Here is a 24,799-nt window from a genome sequence, read left to right as displayed (position 1 = left end):
AATTGAATAATTGTTGCAGCTCTAGTTTCTTTGCACTTTGAAATGTGTGAAAGTTTCTGCTGTGAAACTAAGAGAGATTACACAAAGCTCTGCACTGTTCCATAAGTTTAGGTTTTATTAATCTTAACAGCAGAGCAGAAATCACCAAAATGTCGAGTATGTACGGCTGAATATCGTAAATAGTACACAAAAACGTTTTTGTCCATTACATGCATTTGCATTAAACTCAGTTTTAACCACAAACATACTGACTATAAGGCACATTATTCGAGAAACCGTTTTAAAAAAACAATCAACAGAGAATGAATTAGCAGCAGCTTATACAAAGTAGTGCAGCTTATTATAAAAATAATCTAAAATAAAAGTGCAAACATTTTAAAGCAACAGTTGTAGGAAAAGACCCATGTATAAACCATTGACATTAACAGGATTATAGTAGGTGGTAACCGATAGCACAAAGCAGAGATGTTTATTTAGGCTTTGGGGTTACTGGTGACTTCCTCCAGCAGTGGACTGTAGAGTTCAGGGTCACCAGTCTCCTAAAAAATATAGAAATATCAGTAAAGAATATAGAAAGGTGCAGACATACTCAAAACTTCACACATTACATACACTCTAAAACAGACCCACTTTACTGTTTCCTGCAGGAATACACAGGTAAATAATTATTTAAGTGAACAATTTCCTAGCCACTTTTCCTAATTTTGTCAAATTTTAGAGAGAGTGAAAAGAAAATATATTTGGCAGCAAACTGCATAAAATATATATATTTTTTGTAAAAATTGTGTCTTCATGACTATACTGACAGTTTAAGATTCTTTTCCAGACCCACAAAATCTTAAAGGAGTAGATCAACATTTTACAAAATAAGATTATTCACTGTTTTTTTTTCCAACTTCTCTTTGTTTGTTTTTTTCCTTTCGTTCACATACAAAAATAAAGATGACACATGTTAATTTATGCTTGAAATCAACACAAAAGAACAAAATGATAGTAGAAAAATAAAAGCAATAAAAAAACAAAAACAAACAAAAACCAAGGTGGAGTCAAATCGAATATCAAAACAATAATAATGTTTACAAATAAAAGAAAGAGATTTAAATAGTAATAATACAACTTGGAGGATGTCAAGTGTTCTAAAATTTACAGTTGTTAATTTTTCATGGGATTATATTTGGTATAATAGTCCATAAATGGCTGCCATATTGTGTAAAAGGTATTTATCTTACCTTTCAGGGCGATTTTTATTTTTTCTAACTGCAAATGTTTCATTACATTATTGATTAAAGCTTGAAAGACTGGAGGTTTTTTTTTGTTTCCAGTTCAGCAGAGTTATTCTTCTCGTTAACAGTGTCACAAAACAAATCACATTCTAGATTATTAACTGTTTAACTGTTAGATGAGAAGATCAGTAACAGCACTTCTTAAGAGTGAGCAGATAGAGAAGAAGCTAGTACAGAATCCATCAAGCAGCACTTCTTGCTGAACTATTCCTTTAATTTATATGCAGATTTTTTGCTTAAATGACAGCCTGAAGTCTGGTTGGCACATGAACATTCAAACAAAAAGTGGTGTAATAAAGAGAACTCAGCCAGCCTTTACTGACCGAACAGTAAGATGTTATTTTGCAAACTCTACCTTGTTTTCTCCCTTCACACGACTCCTCAGAGACTTGATCCCCAGGACGGTGGAGCTGATTACGAGGCAGAGCTCCAGGACGGACAGGATAATTAGCACAGAATTCATACCTCTCACAAGCATCTGAGGGACACACAGAAACAGCGTTACACACATGTAGAATTTGTTCTTGCTTGACCCACATCGTACAAATGTGGATGTTTTTTGTATTTTACTTTTATTATTAAAGGAAAATGAATTAACACTAGGGCCGTGAATTTAACGCGTTAACTAAGATTAATTAATTACACAAAAATTAACGCGTTAAAAAATTGACACATTTTAATCACGGAACCCCTTTTTTGCACCGCGGAACATTTCTCACTGGATGAGTTTCAGGCGGACCGATTATACTGGAGCACCAACTAGCGTTCATGAGTTCAGACAACAACAAACCACAGTGGACATGAAGGAAGAAGCTGATGAGACGGTTTGGTTGGCCCCGTGGATGATGGGACATTTTGTTACTAAAAACCAACAGATGGAAGCGTCGATAAGAGCATGGCTGTGTTGCTATGCAACAAGGAATTCACATATCACCGCAGCACATCCAGCCTCAAGTATCACCTCAATGCTAAACATATAGCAGCTAGCGGCTAGTGTGTTAGCTAGCATGGATTGTGTTTTACTTTTAAAAAAAAAAAAAAAAGGATTATAGTTTACAGAAGGTCTACCTACCTATAGGCTACCCGCACTTCTGAAATGTACTATATTTCTAAATATGCTATTGCTACACTTAATGGCAAAAATTGCACTGGTCTGTTGGACATGAACCAAAATAAACAATATTTTTGTTGCTTGAGCTTATGTATTCAGTCATTATTCAATGGTATACTAAAAATCCATGTGAAAAAAATTACTTCTCACTGTTCTCAGGTCAAATATTTATATGCGATTAATTTTGATTAATTCATTACAAAGCCTCTAATTAATTTGATACATTTTTTTAATCGAGTCCCGGCCCTAATAAACACTAATGCTCAAAAGTTTGGGGTCAGCCAGAAAATGTCTGTGTTGTTTTCAATGTGAAAACAAACTGTTTTATTCTTGAAACGAGTTACAAAATGAATCGGAAATATAGTGAAGACATAAACAAGAGTAGAAATAATCATTTTAATTTGTACAAATCTCCAACTTTACCTCTAGATACTCATCCAGCGTGAGGAAGGATCATTTTATTGCTTCTCAAATCAGCACAGAACAGTGTCCAGCTGTGCTAACATCATGCTCAGGTGTTTTAATGATCAATGAGCCTTTCAACCAGGCGGCAATCTCGCCTGAGCATGGAGGCCAACCAGGAAGTGCATTAATCCTGCAATTCACCGAAAATCCCAGTAGGGGGTGCTAAATTAAGCTGCAAAAAAAATCTGCCCAGTGCAAAATTTGAAAACTTCTCACTTGATTTATTACCTCAGAAAAAATTTTCAGGACAACATTATGGTCTCAATCATAAAAAATCACCTTCAAGACAATTTGTTGTCAATAGTTCTAATAATGGCCCCATTTAGAAGAAAATAGAAGATAAAGAATCGTATGATTTGGGGCGTGGCTACAGGTCACTGACAAGGCGAGCCGTCACCAGGAGAGAAGCAGAGCAATGCGTATCCACGGCAACGTGTCAATAAAGTTATATATAAGGTTATATAGATAGAAAAGAGGACGTTTACCGATTTGGTTTCATAACTTTGACCCTTTCACACTGTTTTTTTACTTAATGACAGTTTATTTGAACGTTTTGTTCAGTAAAAATGTCTTGTTCAGTGTTTGGTTGGACAAACAGACACTCCAAGGAGTTGCTGCTCAGTTTTCTGAGGTAAGAAAGATACATTTTGTTTTTGTTTTTTTGCTAGCCAAAACTAACATCTCAGTTAATGCTCCAATTAATGCTAACATGAATTAGCAGGGGCTTCTCTCAGTCGGGTTGCCAGTGTAGAGAGGCTGTAGTCAGTGTCGTCAGATCCCTCGCGCACCGCCACAATCCAATTATGGTCTGCTCCGCGTATTTGAAACAAAATGGCGACGCAAGATGGCGACGAGTATAACGCTGAACTCGAGGCTTCCAACGGGCAGTCCACAAACCAATGGGTGACGTCACGGTGACTACGTCCATTATTTATATACAGTCTATGCTTTCAACACCATAAACGTGGATTAACACAATGTGCCACTGGAACACAGGAGACAATATATAATAGATATTTCATAAGAAAATCATCTGTTTCCAGCTTTAATAGTCATTTACCACATTAACAATGTCTCCACTGTATGTCTGTTATTTTAATTTCTAAAAAAAAAGTGCTTTTATTTAAAAAAATAAGGACATTTCTAAGTTCAAATAGTTAATTAATGTAATAATGTTTAAACATGATGTACTACTTCGCAGAGAGACAGACAGTGATATAGAAATAGATATAGATATAGGAATAGATATAGACATAGAAATAGATAAATATAGATATAGAAACATAGATATAGAAATAGAAACAGAAATAGATATAGAAATAGAAATAGATAGATATAGACATAGAAATAGATATAGAAATAGAAATATAGATATAGAAATAGATAGATATAAAATAGATATAGAAATAGATATAGATAGATATAGATTTAGAAATAGATATAGATATAGAAATAGAAATAGATAGATATAGAAATAGATAGATACAGAAATAGATATAGAAATAGATGGATATAGATATAGATATAGATATAGAAATAAATATAGATATAGAAATAAATATAGATGTAGAAATAGAAATAGATAGATACATATAGAAATAGATATAGAAATTGAAATAGACATAGAAATAGAGGTATAGATGTAGAAAACGATATAGAAATGGAGAGATATAGATATAGAAATAGATATAAAAATAGAAATATAGATATAGAAATAGATGGAAATAGATATAGAAAAAGAAATAGAAATGGATATAGAAATAGATATAGAAATATAGATATAGAAATAGATAGAAATATAGATATAGATATAGAAATAGATAGAAATATAGATATAGATATAGAAAAATATATAGAAATAGATAGATATAGATATAGAAATAGATATTGAATAAGATATAGATATATATAGATATAGAAATAAATATAGAAATACATATAAAAATATAAATATAGAAATATAAATACATAGATATAGATATAGATATAGAAATATAAATATAGATATAGAAATAGATAGAAATAGTTAGATATAGATATAGAAATAGATATAGAAATACATGAAGATATAGAAATAGATGTAGAAATAGAAATAGATATAGAAATAGATAGAAATAGTTAGATATAGATATAGAAATAGATATAGAAATACATGTAGATATAGAAATAGATGTAGAAATAGATAGAAATAGTTTGATATAGATATAGAAATAGATATAGAAATACATGAAGATATAGAAATAGATGTAGAAATAGGAATAGATATAGAAATAGATAGAAATAGTTAGATATAGATATAGAAATAGATATAGAAATACATGTAGAGATAGAAATAGATGTAGAAATAGATAGATAGAAATAGAAATAGAAATGGATAGATATATAAATAGATATAGATATAGAAAACAATATAGAAATGGAGATATAAATATAGAAATAGATATAAAAAAAGAAATAGAAATATAGATATAGAAATAGATGGAAATAGATATAGACATAGAAATAGATGTATAAATAGATAAAGTAGCACTAGAAAAAGATAGGGAAATATAGATATAGATATATAAATATATATAGAAATAGTAATAGAAATATAGAAATAGATATAAAAAAAGAAATAGAAATATAGATATAGAAATAGATGGAAATAGATATAGACATAGAAATAGATTTATAAATAGATAAAGTAGCACTGGAAAAAGATAAGGAAATATAGATATAGATATATAAATAGAAATATTTCAAAATAGAAATATATAGATATATAAATAGATAGATATAAATATTAGAAATAGATATAGTTATAAGAAATAGATATAGAAATTGATATAGAAATAGATACATATAGATATAGAAATAGATACATGTAGATGTAGAAATTAATACAAAGATATAGATATCGTTATAGATATAGATAGATATAGAAATAGAAATAGATATAGATGTAAAAAGAGATATAGAAATAGAAATATAGATATAGAAATAGATACAGTAATAGAAATAGATAGAAATAGTTAGATATAGATATAGAAATAGACATATACATAGATACAGAAATAGATATAGAAATAGATATAAAAATAGAAATAGATAGAAATAGTTAGATATAGATATAGAAATACATATAGAATAGATAGATAGATAGATAGATAGATACATAGATAGATAGATAGATAGATAGATAGATACATAGATAGATAGATAGATAGATATAGAAAGAGATCTAGAAAAAGATATGGAAATATTGATATATAGGAATAGATAGAAATAGAAATATAGAAATAGATATAGATCGATAAAGACATTATAAATAGATATAGAAATAGATATAGAAATACAAATAAATATAGAAATAGATATAGAAATAAAAATATAGATGTTGATATAGAAATAATTAGATATAGATAGATATAGAAATAGAAATATAGATATAGATATAGAAATAGATAGATACAGATAGATAAAGAAATAGAAATAGAGATATTGATATAGAAATAATTAGATATAGATAGATATATAAATAGATAGATATAGATAGATATAGAAATAGAAATATAGATATAGAAATAGATAGATATACATATAGAAATACATATAGATATAGAAATAGATGTAGAAATAGATAGATACATATAGAAATAGATATAGAAATAGAAATAGATGAAGTAATAGATATAGAAATATAGATATAGATAATGATAGAAATATATACATATGTAGAAATAGATATAGATACAGAAATAGATACAGATAATGATAGAAATATATATATATGTAGAAATAGATATAGATACAGAAATAGATATAGAAATAGATATAGAAATACACATCGATATAGAAATAGATATAGAAATAGAAATATAGATATTGATATCGAAGTATAGATAGACATAGAAATAGACATAGAAAGATATAGATATAGAAATTGATATAGATAGATATAGGTATAGAAATAGATATAAATATTGAAATAGATATAGATAGAAATCAATATAGATATAGAAATATAAATATAGATATAGAAATAGATAGATAAAGACATAGATATAGAAATAGATATAGATAGATATAGATATAGAAATAGATAGATATAGATAGAGATATAGAAATAGATATAGAAATAGAAATATAGATATTGATATTGAAATATAGATATAGAAATAGATAGAAATTGAAACAGATAGATATAGTAGATAGATATAGATAGATATAGAAATAGATATAGCAATAGATATGTATAGATAGAGATCGATATAGATTTAGAAATAGATATAGAAATAGAAATATAGACATAGAAATAGATCTTGAAATAGATATCGATATAGATAGAAATAGATATGGAAATAAAGATATTGATATCGACATATAGATATAGAAATAAATAGAAATAGATAGATATAGATACATATAGATATAGAAATTGACATAGATATAGAAATATAGAAATAGAAAGATATTGATATCGAAATATATAGATATTGAAATAGATAGAAAAAGATATAGAAATAGATATATAGATATAGAAAGACATAGATATAGAAAGATATAGATATAGAGATAGATAGATATAGATATAGATATAGATATAGAAATAGATATAGATAGATATAGGTATAGAAATAGATATAGATATAAATATAGAAATAGATAGAGATCAATATAGATATAGATAAAGAAATAGAAATATAGATATAGAAATAGATAGATATAGAAATAAATATAGAAATAGATAGATATAGATGATATAGATATAGAAATAGATATAGAAATAGATATCGATATAGATAGAAATATATATAGAAATAGAAATATAGATATTGATATCGAAATATAGATATAGAAATAAATAGAAATAGATATAGATACATATAGATATAGAAATAGATATAGATTTAAAAATATAAAATAGATATAGAAATAGATATAGAAATAGATATCGATATGGAAATAGATATATAAATATAAATATAGATATTGATATCGAAATATAGATATCGAAATAGATAGAAATAGAAATAGATAGATATAGATATAGAAATAGATGGATATAGATAGAGATCGATATAGATATAGAAATATAGATATAGAAATAGATATCGATATAGATATAGACATAGATATAGATATAGAAATATAGATATTGATATCGAAATAGATATAGAAATAGATAGAAATAGAAATAGATAGATATAGATATAGAAATAGATAGATATAGAAATAGATATAGAAATAGATAGATAAAGATGTAGATATAGATATAGATATAGATATAGATATTGATATAGAAATAGAAATAGAAATATAGATATAGAAATAGATATCGATATGTAGGTGTGTTTTTCTGCTGCCCATCTGCTTGAAGGCTGGACATGTTGTGTGTTCAGAGATGCTCTTCTGCAGACCTCGGTTGTAACAAGTGCCTATTTGAGTTACTAGCCATGTTTCGACTAGGGGGAAAAGTGGCCACTGGGAAAGTCTCAGGCCACGCCCTCTCAAAAGTCCACTCACTCTGTGTCTCCATAACAAGTTAGCCCCCAGAGGGATTTAGAGACGTATGGTTTTTGCCGTTGCTAACTGTGCACAACGTCAGCAGCTGAAAGCAGCATGGCTAATTATGCACAGAGTCTCCGCTGATCATAAACATAGTGATTGTGAATTAACGGCATCTCTAACTGTGCACAGAGTGTCTGGTGCTTGCTGTAAACAAACAGAGATCGCTAAGTGAACACCTCCTGCAGCTGCACATACACACTGTACTGCTACAGAGCTAACCGTAGCTAACTGCCGCTAACGGCTGCTCTTCTTAACAAGCCGGCCTTCGGCTCATTATCGGCTCGTTAAGAAGAGTAAGAAGGAGTCGATGGATTCGTCTCCGGTCGCTTTCTTGAAAAATAGTCGCTAAGGGGGTCTGAAAAGTAGCTAAATTTAGCAACAAAGTAGCTAAGTTGGGCTTTTACAAATGGCGTGTGTTGTTGTCGCGTAGAGTACGACGTTTCATCCCGCTTAGCGTTCTATCCAATCAGAAACCAGGCTGTTTTCAGGGGAGAAAAAAGGCCCTGCTCTTCCACAGGGGCTAAAAAAGTCCAGACAAAAGTCCGCTCTATGCTCGTATTCAAATTAGGGGCATTTCAGTGAGTGAGACCCGCCTCATTCCAGGTATTGCCCGGTAGTGGAAATAGCCCTAATGTTGCCTTTCTACCATTTCAAACCAGTTTGACCATTCTCCTCTGACCTCTGGCATCAACCAGGCATCAAGGCTCACTGGACATTTTCTCTTTTTCGGACCGTCTGGCACCTACAACAATGCCACGCCCAAAGTCACTTAAATCACCTTTTTTCCCCGTTCTGATGCTCTCTTTCAACTTCAGCAGCTCGCCGTCTACATGCCAAACATGTGATTGGCTGATCAGATTTGTGTTAACGAGCAGTTTAATAGGTTTCCCCGTACAAAGTAAAAAAATAATTAAAGCATTAGCTAAACTACTGACTACTGACAGCTGAAACGACACTTTCCACACTTACCAGAACCAGTTCTTTGCCCTCCAAGCATTTCTCCTTCATGATCTCCTCCCCAGGAGATGGAGCAGCAGTAGTGTGTCTGTGGCGTCCATAGTAATAATCATCATAATAATCGTCACGACACATCCTATACGGCCACATGTTTGCTAAATTGATGCTGTAGAGCACGATGGCTGCAATGGCAAAAGCAACTCCTGCTCCTGCATTCAGGATCGCATTAACGATGACCTGAAATACAAGACACAAAACAACAGCAGGCAATAAATACTGATGGAGTTTAAAATAGCCACCAACCATCACTTATTTTACACTGATTAGCCGGATGCTTGTAGATCCCTGTCAGTCAGGGTGTGTATATTCTTGAGGGATATGTGATAATACATGTACCAAGAAATCACTTCTCCCCTATTCTACTTCTATAAAAATAAACCAAGAATGAGAAGAGATGAGAATACAAACGATAGAAGTTATTTCAAGGTGAACTACTCACCAGACATGGACTGGGGCACTTCTCAGACACAATGCACATGCTGCCGAGCAACATAAACTGGGGAGACAAAAGACAAAAGACCATCTTTTTAACATCCACTCCTCCAAAAAAACAACAAAAATCATATGTGTAATTTCTAGTATCTTTGACTGAGTGAAAAGCAATTTGAGCAACAAGAAGAAAAAACAGGTTACCCTCATCACTGGCAGTAGGGTCGAGACATTGGCCCTCATTTATATATATAATATATACCTGATTTAGATGGATCGCCTCCAGAGTTTACCAGACCGAAGGACAGTATATGGGCAAAAAGAGGATTTTTCCCCCTAAAGTCAATTTTATTAGCAAAGTGCACCGTTACAAATAACAACAGTAGCGAAATAGACATATTATAGAAATCTGCAGCGACGAAGGTTTACAAAATAAAAGTACTTATAGTTATAAACTCAAACAAGTTCAGTGAATATTTTACATTTGGAGCACAGACTTAAGAGTTTTCACAGGTTTTTGGTTGAAGGAGGTAAAGTAAGTTTAAGTAAGGAGTGTGTGGCAGCGCTGATTGGAAATGTTTCTATTGGGCTGTGGCTCAGTTGGTAGAGCGGGCTGCCCCCCAACTGAAGGGTTGGTGGTTCGATCCCTGACCGTCGCAGCCGCCATGCAGTATCCTTGAGCAAGATACTGAACCACCAAATTGGTTCAGGTGGCACCGTTTAGAGTAGCCTCTGCCACCAGTATGAATGTGTGTGTTAACGGTTGAATGAGTGCAGTCTGTAGTGTAAAGCGCTTTGAGTGGTCGAAGAGTGACTAAAAAAGCGCTATATATGTGCAGGTCATTTACCATTTATCAGCACCAGGCATCGATACTAGTCTAAGATCAATTCTCAGACTCAGACGTGTGGACTTCATGCTGACTCAAACCTGCGTACACGAGCTGAGAGCAGACTGAAAAAAATGCTCAGGGATAGGATCCAGCTGACAAGTGGTAGGACGGGCAGAGGTTACAAGGCTGAGCACTTGAGGAGGAGACAGTGGAGTGAATGCTGAGAGGGTGGGAGACGATGACAAGGAAGGAGGAGAGGCGGGTTGTAAGACTGGATGGGTAAATGAAGAGCGTATGTCCTCAATCTTTTTTAGGAAGTGGTTGACAAAGTCTGTAGGAGGGAGGAGGTAGGAGGGGGGGTTGGAGGGACCAGGAGGTTTGTAAAGATGGAGTAGAGCTTCTTAGGGTTGGAGAATGAGGATTGGATCTTGGTCTGATAGAAAGAGCTTTTTTCAGCTGAGATCAAAGATGAGAAGGCAGCAAGAAGAGATTGGTAGTTGCGTAGGTCTTCAGGGTGTTTAGATTTCTGCCACTTCCGTTCTGATGCCCGTAGGGGAGCTCTGGTGGCACGCACAGAGTCCAAGAGCCAAGGGGCAGGGGAGGACTTTAGCACTTTCCGAGGAGTGAGAGGACAGAGTGAGTCAAGAGAGGAGGAGAGGGTGGCAAGGAGAGTGTTGGTTGCAGAGTTGGGCTGCAGAAGTGAGAATGAGTCCGATGAAGGGAGGGAAGAGAGAACAGTTGAGGCCAGAGCAGGAGGAGAGAGAGAGCGAATGTTGCGGCGGACCAGTGCAGTGTCTGTCGGTGAGGGCAGACAGTCTGATCGGGAGAGTGGGAGGGAGAAATTGATGAAGTAGTGATCAGAGACATGAAGTGGGGTTACGGAGAGATTGGTGGTAGAGCAACTCCTGGTGAAGATGAGATCAAGGTGGTTGCCAGCTTTGTGAGTAGGTGGTGAGGGAGTGAGCAGAAGAGCGAAGGAGGAGAGAAGAAATCAATCTATATTGTTACAACACTACTGTAAACATCTCTGCTTTCCCAGAGATGCTAGTGCCAAATTCAATCATAATAACAACAATGTTGGACTACATCGTCTCTACAAATGTTGCTCCTGACTTTGCAAATCTACATTGTTATCCAAACACGACATGTGCAACACATTTGCGCTGCTCGTCTTGTTTTACGTTTTTACGTTCTTATCAACACTGAATGTAAGATGTTATCGTTAGCTTTGTTGCTAACACCAGCCTGTATCGATCACATCATGAGTGGTTCATAGTTTGAGACCAGCAAAGACTTGGTGCCACTCTGGGACCAGATTTCCTGGCCCAGAGCTGGTTCTTTGGATTGTGTACAGCTTAAAATTCACCATGGCAAAATCATCAAAGCATCAACAGCTAGATGGTAGGGCTGGGCGATATATCAATATAAACGATATATTGATATATTTTCAAATGTGAAATGGACTTAGACCATATTGCAGATATTGATATAGTTAAAATATATATATTTCTTTATATATAAATGCTGCCATTACTAGGGTTTGTCATATTTAGTTCTTTGTAATGTTCGTTATTCTTTTCTCATATGAATATATTTATTTCGGAAAAAGATTGGCCTAATTTATTTCATAGGCTATATTTATTTAAGATTTTTTTCATTTAAATGTGCACTTTATGGAACTTTAATTTGAAAAAAAGGTACTTCTGTTGTTAAAAAGTTTCAATAAAAAATACTTGTGACATGTCGTTTGGCTTTGACCGAACATTTGCTCTCACTTTGCGATAAAAATATTGGCATATATGTCGTATATCAATATTCATCCTAAATATATGACTTTTGGTCCATATTGCCCAGCCCTACTAGATAGTCATCGCCAATTGATTCAAACCATCGTCAATTGTCAATTCAGTAAACCATGGGCCCAAGCCTACCTGGCAGACAGGCTTTATTTCAGCTGATAGCAATCCATTAAAATATAGTTGGATCAGATCTATGAAATCTAAAGTGATTTCTATGGATGTCATGTTATTTTGATGAGCTCAGACTGCGTATCCAGACTGGATCTCCTCAGAATCACCAGAACAGCTCCAAGTTGTAACGCTGCATTAGTCCTTTACACTTACTTTGGGAGAGACTTGGTCTTTGTTGAACTTTGCTTATGACACAACAGAACAAATACAGCTTTATTTGGCTTACCACTCCACCAAACCAAAGAGGAAACAAGGTCTCATCCATTTGCCACCATGAGGCCCATTGAGCGCTGCAGAGGATCGCTCCAAGGCCGATGTTGAGCAAACCAACCATAATGTGCAGAGCCTGTGTAGGAGGAAACACAGCATGAACAACAAACACCTGTAAAGTATAACTACAGAGTGTAAACTGGCTACCTGTTAAACAATCCAGTCGGAGACATCACCTCTCAACAAACAATCTTTAAAATACAGATTTTTATGTGATTATGGCAGTAATGTGAATCTTTTGGCAGAGATCAAAATAATTCGTTTTAATTTGAATTATTCTACCCAAACCATGTATTTACGTAAAGTTGCTCTACAACGAATTCAGAGCATATTGATTGCCTGCACATGGCTGTCGACATGACGGTGGCTGAGCAGACAGGTAGAAGCTACTACATTGAGGGAAAAAAACTGAGAACAGTGGGGACAGTGCTAACAGTGTTTCATAAGGGGCGACCATCAGGTGGCCGATACACTTCTGGGACAACAGCGTGGGTCGGGAAGTGATAACCACCCCATCAGAGCAGTGCAGAACGCCATGATGAGTGGGACACTTATGGGCTGAAATATGTGCCACCAGAAACTGAATTTGAATTATTTATATTTGAATTTGAATTGGTTAACTTGAATAATTGCATTAAAAAACTGAATTTGAATCACATCATTTGAATTTGTATTCAACAACTCACAATTCGAATTCAGTTCGCAAAATTCAATTTAAATTTTTTTCGACGAACATCCAGGTAGTCGAGGCAGACTAAAAATTATATATTATTATTATTATTATTTTAAATAAAAAATGTCTTTTGTAACATTTGTTGCTACCCGGTATCATTCAGATTCAGTTTTTCAATGCAATGATTCAAGTTAAGCAATTCAAATTCAAATATAAATAATTCAAATTACCATTAACATATAAAACGGGCGAGCATAGCAGCTACCACAATAATTTGTTGTTGTTCGTCAACAGAGATCAGAGAAGCGCGAACAAAACACATGGAGGTAGCATGACTTCATTCTCTGGTCAGGACGCCATTACTCTACTATATCTTTACATCGTAAATCGTTTTTTAATGCGATATTAATGTTCTGAAAGTCATGCACAGCCTTGTTAAACGTCAAATCAGAACTGAGTGGGTAAAGACAATGTACTGCAGTGTAGCATACAGTTTAACCCTCCTGTACTCTTGGGCTCCTTTTTGACCCCAAAGAATTTTCAACATATGACTATTATAGGTTAACTTTCCCCTCTGCATCCTTTATAGATAATATAAATTTCAACTTTCTTGTGAAAATTATATATCAATTTTTTGGTCATGAGTTGCCTTAAAAGGTGAAAAAAAAGTTGGTTGTAATTTTTTTCTACATGTCCTAAAACCAGTCTAATGTGATGGGGTCCTTTTTGACCCCTGAGGAGGATGGGTGTTATACTTTTTTTAGGAGTACACAAGGGTTAACAGCTTTAAAGCTCAAGTCCACGGAGCGACATATAGCACATCAAAGGTTGTGACTCACCCCCAGCACTGACTGAGAAGATCCCTGGACCCTCCTCAGGTGCTGAGACACAGAGCAGCATGTGGGGCTGTAGCAAAGGCCTTTGAGGATTTGGCAGAGTGGAGGACAAACACTTTGGGGGTCTGAGGACAAAGTGAACACAGTGACCCCCTCAGCCCTGGTCATGGTCACAGACATCCTGCTGGCTCCTGTAGACAGAGAGAGACAAGAGATCATAGAAACTTTAAATGTGATGAATCAGGATAAGGTTGCTGATTCTTTAACTAAATATTTACTTAATCTTAATATCAAAGTATGTTTGCTCACTATGAATGTTTCCATGTAGTTGTAGTCAATCATAAATTATGCAAAAGAAGTATATAATGATACAAATATAAAAATGTAATTAAAGTATAAATATAAACTTGATTCCAAAAATAAACAATGAATAAAACAGAATGTGTTTTGTGTCATTTGTCATTTTCTAATCCTTTTGTGACATTTATTTAATTTAAAAGTTTTTGAAATTTTCAAACTAGCAAACTTTTGCATTTGTAAATATACACTATTAATTCTTTATCATTTCAGTTTTACACAGTATGCAAGTGCTTTTGGAACCAAGCTTATATATATATATATATATATATATATATATATATATATATATATATATATGATTTTTGAAAATGTCTTCCTGTGACTTTCAACGAAATGGAAAACCTCTTTTTATATCAAAGCATTATGAATAATGTAAACATGCACAAAATAAATTAGTGTGTGAATAAAAGTGTGTGTACACTACGATGAGATTCTTTAGAGATTTCAAACAATTAACACTAGTAATGTTATAATACTATAAAATATACAAGGAGCACACCTACAACAAGCATTCCTTTTCAAGTATTTATTTATACAGCAACCTATGCCCTTTAACCTCAAAATGCGTATGTGTGTGTGTGTGTGTGTGTGTGTGTAGCGAAAATCATGAAGTTACCTGTGTGTGTTTGTGTCTGTGTGTGTGTGTGTGTGTGAAACGTGTATTTGTGTGTGTGTAGCGAAAAACGCACAAAGTTACCTGTGTGTGTGTTTTATGCTTGTATGTGTGTGTGTAATTAAAATCACCTAAAGTTACCTGTGTGTGTGTGTGTGTGTGTGTGTGTGGTGTGTGTGTGTGTGTGTGTGTGTGTGTGTGTGTGTGTCTGTAACTGTAATCACATCAAAGATCAAAGGCAATCAGAGCAAAGATCAAAGGCAATCAGAGCAGAGCAATCAACAGAATGAACTGCCACCTGAATGCTCCGGAAGAGTGACAGCAGCCAGAGGTGGACAGACTGGAATTTCTGGCCTCGAACAGAAAGCATTTTTGGCAAAACCATAATACCTATCATTGATCCGACTTCACTTTGAGTGTCCTGAGTTCTTCCTGAATGTCTACATATGTTTTTTTTAAGAAAAAGGAAAAAATAGCTTTGTTAGAGCGATCTAAAAAAACTGTTTCATTTCGCTTTTTCAGAAATCTTCCTGCGTTTTTTAATATGGGAGCCAATGAGGCTGTTGGTGCGTGTTGGTGGCGCATCTGCGCGTCCTACGCCCAAACTATAACTCTGACAGCTTTACCAGAGGATTGTGAGTGAGAAGACAAATTTTCCTACGTTTCTATGTATAAATTATTTCTGTAGAGTGAAATTTGCAGCCTGGCCGCAGTTTTAAAATTTATTTTTTGACAACTTTTTCTCTCCCTCTACACTCTGGCGATGATGTCACACATTGTGACACGAACATTCCGTGCAACACACACCCATTGTAATCTCAGAATTTCTCCAAAAATGTTCATGGTCATTGAACAGGGATTGATAAAAAACTATATGACCTATCGAAACGTGGGTTAATACACCGATACACAAGACTTGTGTCTACTGTTTAAAGTCTAAATGGAGTCTCTAGGTGAAATTATGCCGGAGAAGTAGACGTTTAAAAATCTCCAATTACTGTTCTTTATCGCTCATTTTTTTTCGGCCGTCCCATTCACTTCAATGCCTTACGTCGCGAAAAATTGTTATTCTGTACAGAAAAGTAATAGCACACCGATCCCGATCAAACCGCACGTTTTGATATGTAGTTTGTCCTGCAACTCTTCAAGTTGTAGGACTAGTAGCGGGACGAAATTGCGTCCGGAAGAGGAGGAAGAAAAAATCCACAGTATAACAGTAATGCTCGGTGCGATTGCCCCGTGGCCCTAACAAGGTAACATTTATGCCAAAATGTAACTCTCCATCTAGTCTTATATCACATCAATTTATATTAATGGGGGTAAGCTCAATAACACAAACACCTATGTGTTGTTTTATCAGACTCTACTAGCTAACTAGTTTTAGGTTGTAGGTGTATTTATTAAACCGACAACTGAGTGTGCATAAAGTGCAGAGATCATAAGGCTGATTCATGTAGTTTGTGCGATTGAAAAGGTCATGTGTGTGTTTATTCGTAACCTAAATCTGAAATTACACCTTACATTTCACTTTCAGTCACGAAAGAAGATGTCAACAAATGGGTGACGCAGCTTTTGTTACCGTAATTAACTTAAATTAAAAGACAAAAACAGCTCGTATGGAAGTATGTTGAAGGTGAACCCTTCACAACCTACCAGGTGGAAAACAGACGAAGTTATACGACGTGTAACTAGCAGCAGACGGAGCGGAAACACTAATTATTCCGGTAAAATGAAGGACTTTTTTTTTTTTATGTTATTACCACAACAAAACGTCTTTCTTTCTCGCAGACTGCTGTACTGCTCACACAGCAGCATTGTGCTCGGTGCTGCCACCGGTGGTCGGAAGATACACTGCCCTACAAAGTCTAACTGCAGTAACTAAATTTTTGGTCAAAATTGAGTTATAACTAAAAATGAACTCCTTGATGTCCATTTTATCTTTTGACAAAGTTTTAGATTTCAATTTTACTTTATTTCAGAGAAATAATCATATGAAAACCATAAAATCCAACTCAAAACCAAGCAGTAATTGCACTTACCACGTCTGCTTTGGATATATATACTAATTTAAACATAAAAAATAATAGAAATTATAAGTTTATTTGAAAGGGAAATTATTATCTAGATAGTGATGAAGTAAAAAACTAAGATAAAATTATATTAGGACTAAAATATAACATAATATCATATCATAATAATAATCATCATCATAATATTAACTCTAAAATACACAAATCTTTGAATAGAGTTGTTAAACACTTTTAAATACACTTATAACAAAATCAATTGAAAATGTTTATTCACTGAAAACAAAATATAAAAGCTGAAAGAAGACAACATTGTAGTTACTACACTCTGTTTATCATTAGTGAGTGAAGTAACTACATTTTAGGGGTCAAAGGTTAAAAAAAATCACCATGATTTTTGAGCGTAAAAATTACATCATCAATACATGTAGAAATAAGTGTCATATCACTTATCTACCTATAACCTATTTAGCTGGCCAGTCAAAAAACATTTAAAAAAACTTTAAAGCAGTTTTACCCTTTGCGTTTACTGCAGTAAGACTTTGTAGGGCAGTATACTGCACCGGCTGAGCGCCGACGTAAATTTTGACGGTTAAAACAGTTTGACAGAAAAATACAATGGTAATACAAAAATAATATTCACCAAAAGTAGCATTTTCTGTCAAACAGTTTGTATTGTTGTAATGTGTTTCCAAACGGCAGAACGGAGCAGCCGGTAGTAAGTGAAGAAGACGTTAATCCCCTCTTCTTCCCGGGCCCCTCTGGGCCCGGGCTGGGGGAGTACCGCTGTTATGACAAAGTGCCATGCGTATGCATTTTCACATAACTTTCTGAACATTTCACATAACTTTATATCATTTTCACATAACTTTATATCATTTTCATGTGAACACAATCCGCCCTTTTCATCCTGTAAGATAACAGGGCACAGCTGCTTCTTCTCGTCTTTGTGCAGGGTGCCTCCTATCTCAAGTCCTCAAGGTCGTAAGACTGTGCCTCCTTCCCAACACACACACATGTATTGTAACTCTATAAAAACTGTTAGCTCCCTTTGTCTGCAGATTCACTCTGTGCAGACTTTTTTTCACTGTACCTTGTGCTCTCCTGGTTGCAATCTAATAAACCTTTTTTGCTTACGACTCAGTAATCTTATATAACGATTTTTGCCACTACAATTTGGTGTCAGAAGTGGGATCGCCCGGGAGTCCGTCAGGATCGTCGGGACATCGGGGGTGGCCACCTGATCTTCAGGATCATCATCTAACTTCCAGTCAAAATTCAGAGAAGGGAGGACCGACGTCCGGCGCGATCCCCGACCGAACCTACACTCTCCTGATTTTGGTGAGATGTTGAATTTCCATTTTCTAAAATTTTATGATTAATAATTCTGATAATTTTGGCAGTAATGATTAATTGAATGACATTGGTAACGTAGTATTTCTGAGTCTTTGGAGTAAAGCATTTAGAATTGGTCTGGTGTACTCCCCGTTCACTAAAATAATTTACTGCAGTCTAAGATTCACTCCTACTAAGACCAGGTTAAAATCCTGTGAAGTAGCCAAGTGTGATTTTATATCAAGACCAGGTTAAAATCCTGTGAGATGTAAAGTTATATCAAGACCAGGTTCAAATCCTGTGAGATGTAAAGTTATATTAAGACCAGGTTCAAATCCTGTGAGATATAAAATTATATTAAGACCAGGTTAAAGTCCTGTGAGATATAAAGTTATATTAAGACCAGGTTAAAATCCTGTGAGATATAAAGTTATATTAAGACCAGGTTAAAATCCTGTGAGATATAACAAAAGCAGTTAAATAAATAAATACATAATTAAATTAAATTAAAGAAACTGAATTAAATAAAAGAAACTGAAAAAATTAAAGAAACTGAGAAAGATGTACGATGTCTGAAAGTGTGGAAGGATGAATGTGATTTACAAAAAGAAAAAGATAAGTTGATGAAGAAAGGCAAAGTTAAAAAAAAAAAATAAATAAAAAATTAAAGAAATTGAGAAACATGTAGGATGCCTGAAAGTGTGTGAGGATGAATGTGAGCGTAGGGAAAGAAAGCAGGGCCTTCAAACCATGACACTGTTAAAAGCTGAAGAGGGATCACAAACAGATAAAGTTGCAAAATCAAAGATTAAATCCAAGTCTTCTCTGTATCCTTCTCTAACAGGTCATGGTGGCGGGCCCCTGAGCAGCGACACTCTCCTCGATCTGCCCCCCCCTGCAACCCCACCCGGAATGTTCCGCCTGCTGACGCCGCCTCCCCTCAAAGACAGCCCCTCCAGTGACATCAGCATCACCACCAACCAGCAGTGCCCTCAGCAGCGCCAGAGGTCCACAATCACCACAGAGGAGAAACGTTCACACTCCCAATGGTCCAAATGATGGGACATGAAGGCGCAGCTGGTTATGTCTACCGCCCGTGGACAGTAGCCGACCTGCTCCAAGCAGCTGAAAACCCCCCTAAAGTCACACAGGGAGGTCAAGTCCTCAGTGAGGTAGTGATGGCCTTTATCAGATACTTCACACCAACTTCCAGTGAAATGGGCCGCGTTATGATGAGGAAGCTGTCCGGAGCAGACTTTGCTAAGATCAGACAACACTTCACTGACCACATCCAGCCCTCCACCATTGACCCGCAGACTGCTGCAGATGGTGATGGCAGAAATGCATAGGATGTCGCATACAGACAATGGATGGAAGGCCTCGTTACAAGCATCAAAGAAGCTTTCCCTCTCCACAGCGATCTCTCCATGGTCAACGCCTGCACGCCTCCTCCAGGATATGGAGGACCGCCTCGGCGACGGTGGACACCTCAGCCGGAACCAGGCCTCAGACTGACCGTCCGGGGGTAAGGTGGAAGGGAGGGTGCCCGTTGACCAGACGCCCAGCCAACCTGCTCCACACAAGGGAAGTGAAAACACACACACGCGCACGCTTACACCGCAGCAACAACACAAGATATTGACAAATGCTATCACTCATTTAGAAAAGAAAATACAAACACAGCCTGTTGGTACATATGTACATCTTACTGATGAAAGTGTGCAGAAATTACCTACTATGACTTTAGAAGTCCAAGGCCAAAATGTTGATTTCATTGTTGATTCAGGTGCTACTCACTCTGTTTTAAAACAACCTGTGTTTCCAAACATTAGATATAGTGGCAGAAACATAATTTCCATTGGTGCGTGTGGTAACAGGATCAGAGAACATTTCACCATTCCTATTTCATGTGTACATCCTGTACCTTTAACCAAAATTAAAAACTATTTTCTCTCCTCTGCTGTCTGTCCTTTCAACCTGATGGGACGAGACCTGATGTGACTCTGGGAGTGGACCTCATCTCGACACCAGATGGCGTTAAAGCCGTGCGAAGAGGGTCCTCCACCTCCCCCCTGCAAAGTGACCCTGTGGTAACGTACCAATTAGCCAGTTGGCTACCTGAAAACCTGCTCTATGTGTACCAATGGAAAATCCCTATTGATGGTCAACCCGGCTTCGCAGTTTTTGCGATCTGAGGCTCTACACTGCACATCACACGTGGCTCATGACCATGACCTCGACTTTGAACACGTTTTCTTTGCTGACGTCAATGACAACCTCATGACTGACACCCTCTACTGGTCGCAGACGAGATGTGCACTCTCAGTGACGTTGACTGACAAACAGTTACCCTTTTACCATGAACCAGGTTCACATCTACACATTTCACTCTCCAAACCAAATTCTGACCAATGGAGAGACTTGGGCCCATGGGTACATTTTTGTGCAACTTTTTCCGATTGGACACGAACTCCTGACCCTGCTGTGATGTATTCATCAAAAGGGGGGGTTTACAAATCATTTTGCAAACTCAGTTTACCCTGCCTCAGATCAGTGCATGTACTGATTGATGCAGACAGGGTGGAAGGGGAAACTGCTGTGTTACTGTCTGCTACTGAGGTTCACCCTGCCTTAAAGGAAGTCTCTGACTCCTTATGGGCAAATGGCAAATATGATGTAGGCCTGATTAAAAACTGCATACCTGTTTTTGTTACACCTAAATCTGATTACAGGCCATTTGGAAGCATAGGGGCTTCCTGAAGAGTGATGGAGAGCCCATCCTACATCACTCTCTCATTGCTGACCTCCTAGAAGCTGTTTTGTGTGTTGCTATGTGTAAATGTGCTGCTCACACTAACTCCTCTGACCCTGTTTCTACAGGAAATGCATGAGCAGGCTGCGTCTCTTCTTCTGCTCCCCCAGCAGACACACACACACACTCTCAGTTCCCTCTCTGTCGCCGACTCACTCTCTGCAGTACAGACTCTAGCCTCTCCTTCTGACGAGAATCAGTGGCAGTCTGTTTCCCCATTATGCTAAGTTGTCAGGTTATGATTGATCAACATTGGTTCACTAAAGGTTTTTCAACCTATGCTCAAAAACATTGCCAAGCCTGTGTCATTTGTGCCTACCACCTGGCCAGTGGTGGCGTTGTTGAGCGTGAGAATGGGACATTGAAGAACAAATTGGCCAAATGTTGCGAAGACACAGGCCTCAAATGGACACAAGCACTCCCTTTAGTGCTTGTGTACATGAGGATGCGCAAGCGACCTAATACTAACCTCAGCCCTTATGAGATTCTTTTTGCAGCTCCTCCCTTTGTAGGTGTGGACGCCCCGAAGTTTCCAGCTTCACCTACCACACTATGTGAGGATGCTATGCTAACGTATTGTGCTAATCTTACCAAACACCTTGCAAACATTAGGAGACAGGTGACTGCTGCCCTTCCAAATCCAGCCACCGGTCCTCTCCATCAGCTCCACCCTGGTGATTACGTGGTGGTGAAAGACTTCAGGCGTAAGTCCTGGAAGCATAAGAGGTGGCAGGGCCCATTCCAGGTCCTGCTGACAACCCATTACGGCCGCGAAAGTCGCTGAGAGGACCACCTGGATCCACGCCAGCCACTGCAGGAAGGTCCCGCCTCCTCTGGACCCTCTGCCAGGCCAAGGTTGAGGCGTGCCAAGCCTCCAACTTTAGGGTGAGGTGAAATAGCGCTCCCCTGTGACAAGAGACTGCCAAGTCTCCAAGATCAGCCAGAAGTGTAATAAGCGCTCTGACTGCAACACGTGGTGCCAAGCCACTAGTCTAGGCTCTGTCTCTTCCCCCTCTCTCTTCTGTCCACAGATTTATACACCGACACACTGGACTCTGACACACGGTGTTGAGAGTGTTGTGACTAGCAGGTTGAATTAGCAACCTGTGACATCACAAGTGCCAGTCCCAGGCATACGCAGTTACACTGCTCTCACACCCTGCCATAGTTTCCTTTTGCGACACCTGCGGCGTGGTCTCCATAACAAAGGACAGGATCTGGTGACACATTTTTTCTTGTTGTCTTGATTTTCTCTTTGGGTTTTGTTTTCATTTGTCTTTTGTTTATTGCTTTCTTCCTGATTCTCAAAGCCCTTAACCTTTAGGCTATGGAACGTGACCACCCCTGGCATCCCTTTCGTGCCACTGGCCTTTGTGGCCTCCGTGGTACCTTCTGTTGCTTTGCCCTGCTCGCTTTCCTTATAGTGTTCACCCTACTCTATTTCCTACACCCTCCTTCCCCACCTTACGCTAACTCCTCCCTCTCCCTTAACCACTCTTCCTCCTGCTCCCCACCTCCGTGTACGTCCAATTCTGACCTCTTCTGACTCTAACGTTACCTCTCTTGCCTGGCTCACACAGGGCTGCCTGTTAGGACTTTCTTCTGATGGCTCTTCTTCTTCCTGTTTGTTACTTGTGTTGTCCCCCTGCTTTAAGGCTTTGTTTCCTCTATGTTCACTACTCAGCTCCTTGGGAATGAACTCATTCCCTTGCCTGACCCCACCCCACTTCCTCCTGCTTTCCAGTCTGCCCTTGCCTCTGTTGACACTTTCTCTGAATCCATTTTTGACTCTGACTCTGATGTTAATGATGATGCTGATATGTAGGTTGACTTTATGCCCCACTGTGCTTTGTTCATTACACGAGAAGACTGTCCTCCTTAAAAAAAACAAAAAAAAAAACAGCATTGCTCTCTCCCTTGAGTCTATTTCACTGTTGCCATTATTGATGATGATCGGTCTTAAACCAGGAATGTTCAGTCTGATACTGTTTAATGGTGATTCTTTTGTACATTTCTTTATGGGTTTTTTGCTTTTGTTTTCCTTGTTGGTTGTGTTTGATCTTTTCTCTGGTTGATCCTTACGGATCAAAAGGGGGAAATGTTATGACAAAGTGCCATGCGTATGCAGTTTCACATAACTTTCTGAACATTTTCACATAACTTTATATAATTTTCACATAACTTTATATAATTTTCATGTGAACACAATCCGCCCTAAGATAACAGGGCACAGCTGCTTCTTCTCGTCTTTGTGCAGGGTGCCTGCTATCTCAAGTCCTCAAGGTCGTAAGACTGTGCCTCCTTCCCAACACACACACATGTATTGTAACTCTATAAAAAATGTTAGCTCCCTTTGTCTGCAGATTCATTCTGTGCAGACTTTTTGACTGTACCTTGTGCTCTCCTGGTTGCAATCAGAATAAACCTTTTTTGCTTATGCTCCAACGACTCAGTGATCTTATATAACGATTTTTGCCACTACACCGCCCTCCCAGCCCCCCCGTAAGCTCCGCCCCTGCGTTAATGGTGTATTACCAGCCTGAATGACACGTTTTTGCCCCTGATGAGTTACCAAGAAGTTTCTCTCTCCTTTGGTGAGTTTGAACTTGAACCAATCATCCATTTAACAAACTTGAGTGTCCTAAATTCTCTGGTTCACTTTGAAAGCAAAACAGGGTCATATTCATATCAAGGATTGCATAAAATGTAACAGGGTTATTTTAAAAACTGTTTTAAACATAAGAAAATTACTTACTTATTCTTCTCTATAAGACATCCCCATCCCCCCACCCTATTTCCACCCCAATGTTGAGAGGCACCTGGCTGCAGACCTCCACTGTCAGGCCCCTACCTCCACTGTCAGGCCCCTCCACTGTCAGGCCCGGAAGTGAGGACGTTTTTGTGGCGTGGGGAGGTGGGGAGGACATTTTGGGAGGGTCATTTTCACCTGCCCTTTGAATTCGAGAGAGACCAGCGAGAGCGCATATGTTCGAAAAGAAGAAGAGTAAGCTTATTCTGCGAGTAGCGGTGAGTTTCTGATTTTTATTATCCAGAGAAAGTAAATGCATGGTTTGTGTTCTTCGTCAATATACGTGCCGTTGTAATAGTCGTTATAGAAGTCATTAATGACGCAAATTACCGAATGTTATATGTCGGTTTGGGTTGTCGTTTTGAAGCTAAGTTAGATGACTTCAAAGTTTACTTTCACCAATGGT

The 24,799-nt window shown here is 36.9% G+C and overlaps 1 protein-coding gene and 1 long non-coding RNA gene across 3 annotated transcripts; one reads left to right on the top strand and one right to left on the bottom strand.

Annotated features, from left to right (window-relative positions):
• Positions 1–92: 92 nt before the first annotated feature.
• LOC131976778 (high affinity immunoglobulin epsilon receptor subunit beta-like) lies at positions 93–17,196 on the bottom strand. 2 transcript variants are annotated; one of them, XM_059339932.1, is made up of 7 exons: positions 17,064–17,196; positions 14,441–14,628; positions 12,885–13,004; positions 9,869–9,925; positions 9,382–9,606; positions 1,639–1,761; positions 93–539 (listed from the first exon to the last, which is right to left on the bottom strand). In XM_059339932.1, exons 2-7 carry the CDS (start codon positions 14,615–14,617, stop codon positions 474–476), a joined length of 768 nt encoding a protein of 255 aa, XP_059195915.1. In that variant the 5' UTR covers positions 14,618–14,628; positions 17,064–17,196; the 3' UTR covers positions 93–473. The 2 variants fall into 2 exon arrangements, with proteins under 2 accessions (XP_059195915.1, XP_059195916.1); XM_059339933.1 differs by lacking the exon at positions 17,064–17,196 and adding an exon at positions 16,932–17,059.
• Positions 17,197–18,264: 1,068 nt separating this feature from the next.
• LOC131976782 (uncharacterized) lies at positions 18,265–24,024 on the top strand. The gene is made up of 2 exons (XR_009394820.1): positions 18,265–20,101; positions 20,190–24,024. It is a non-coding gene; the product is annotated as an uncharacterized LOC131976782 (long non-coding RNA).
• Positions 24,025–24,799: the final 775 nt, after the last annotated feature.

This window comes from Centropristis striata, chromosome 8, assembly GCF_030273125.1.
Source record: "Centropristis striata isolate RG_2023a ecotype Rhode Island chromosome 8, C.striata_1.0, whole genome shotgun sequence".
NCBI lineage: Eukaryota > Metazoa > Chordata > Actinopteri > Perciformes > Serranidae > Centropristis > Centropristis striata.
This window is presented reverse-complemented; position numbering and strand designations above follow the sequence as displayed.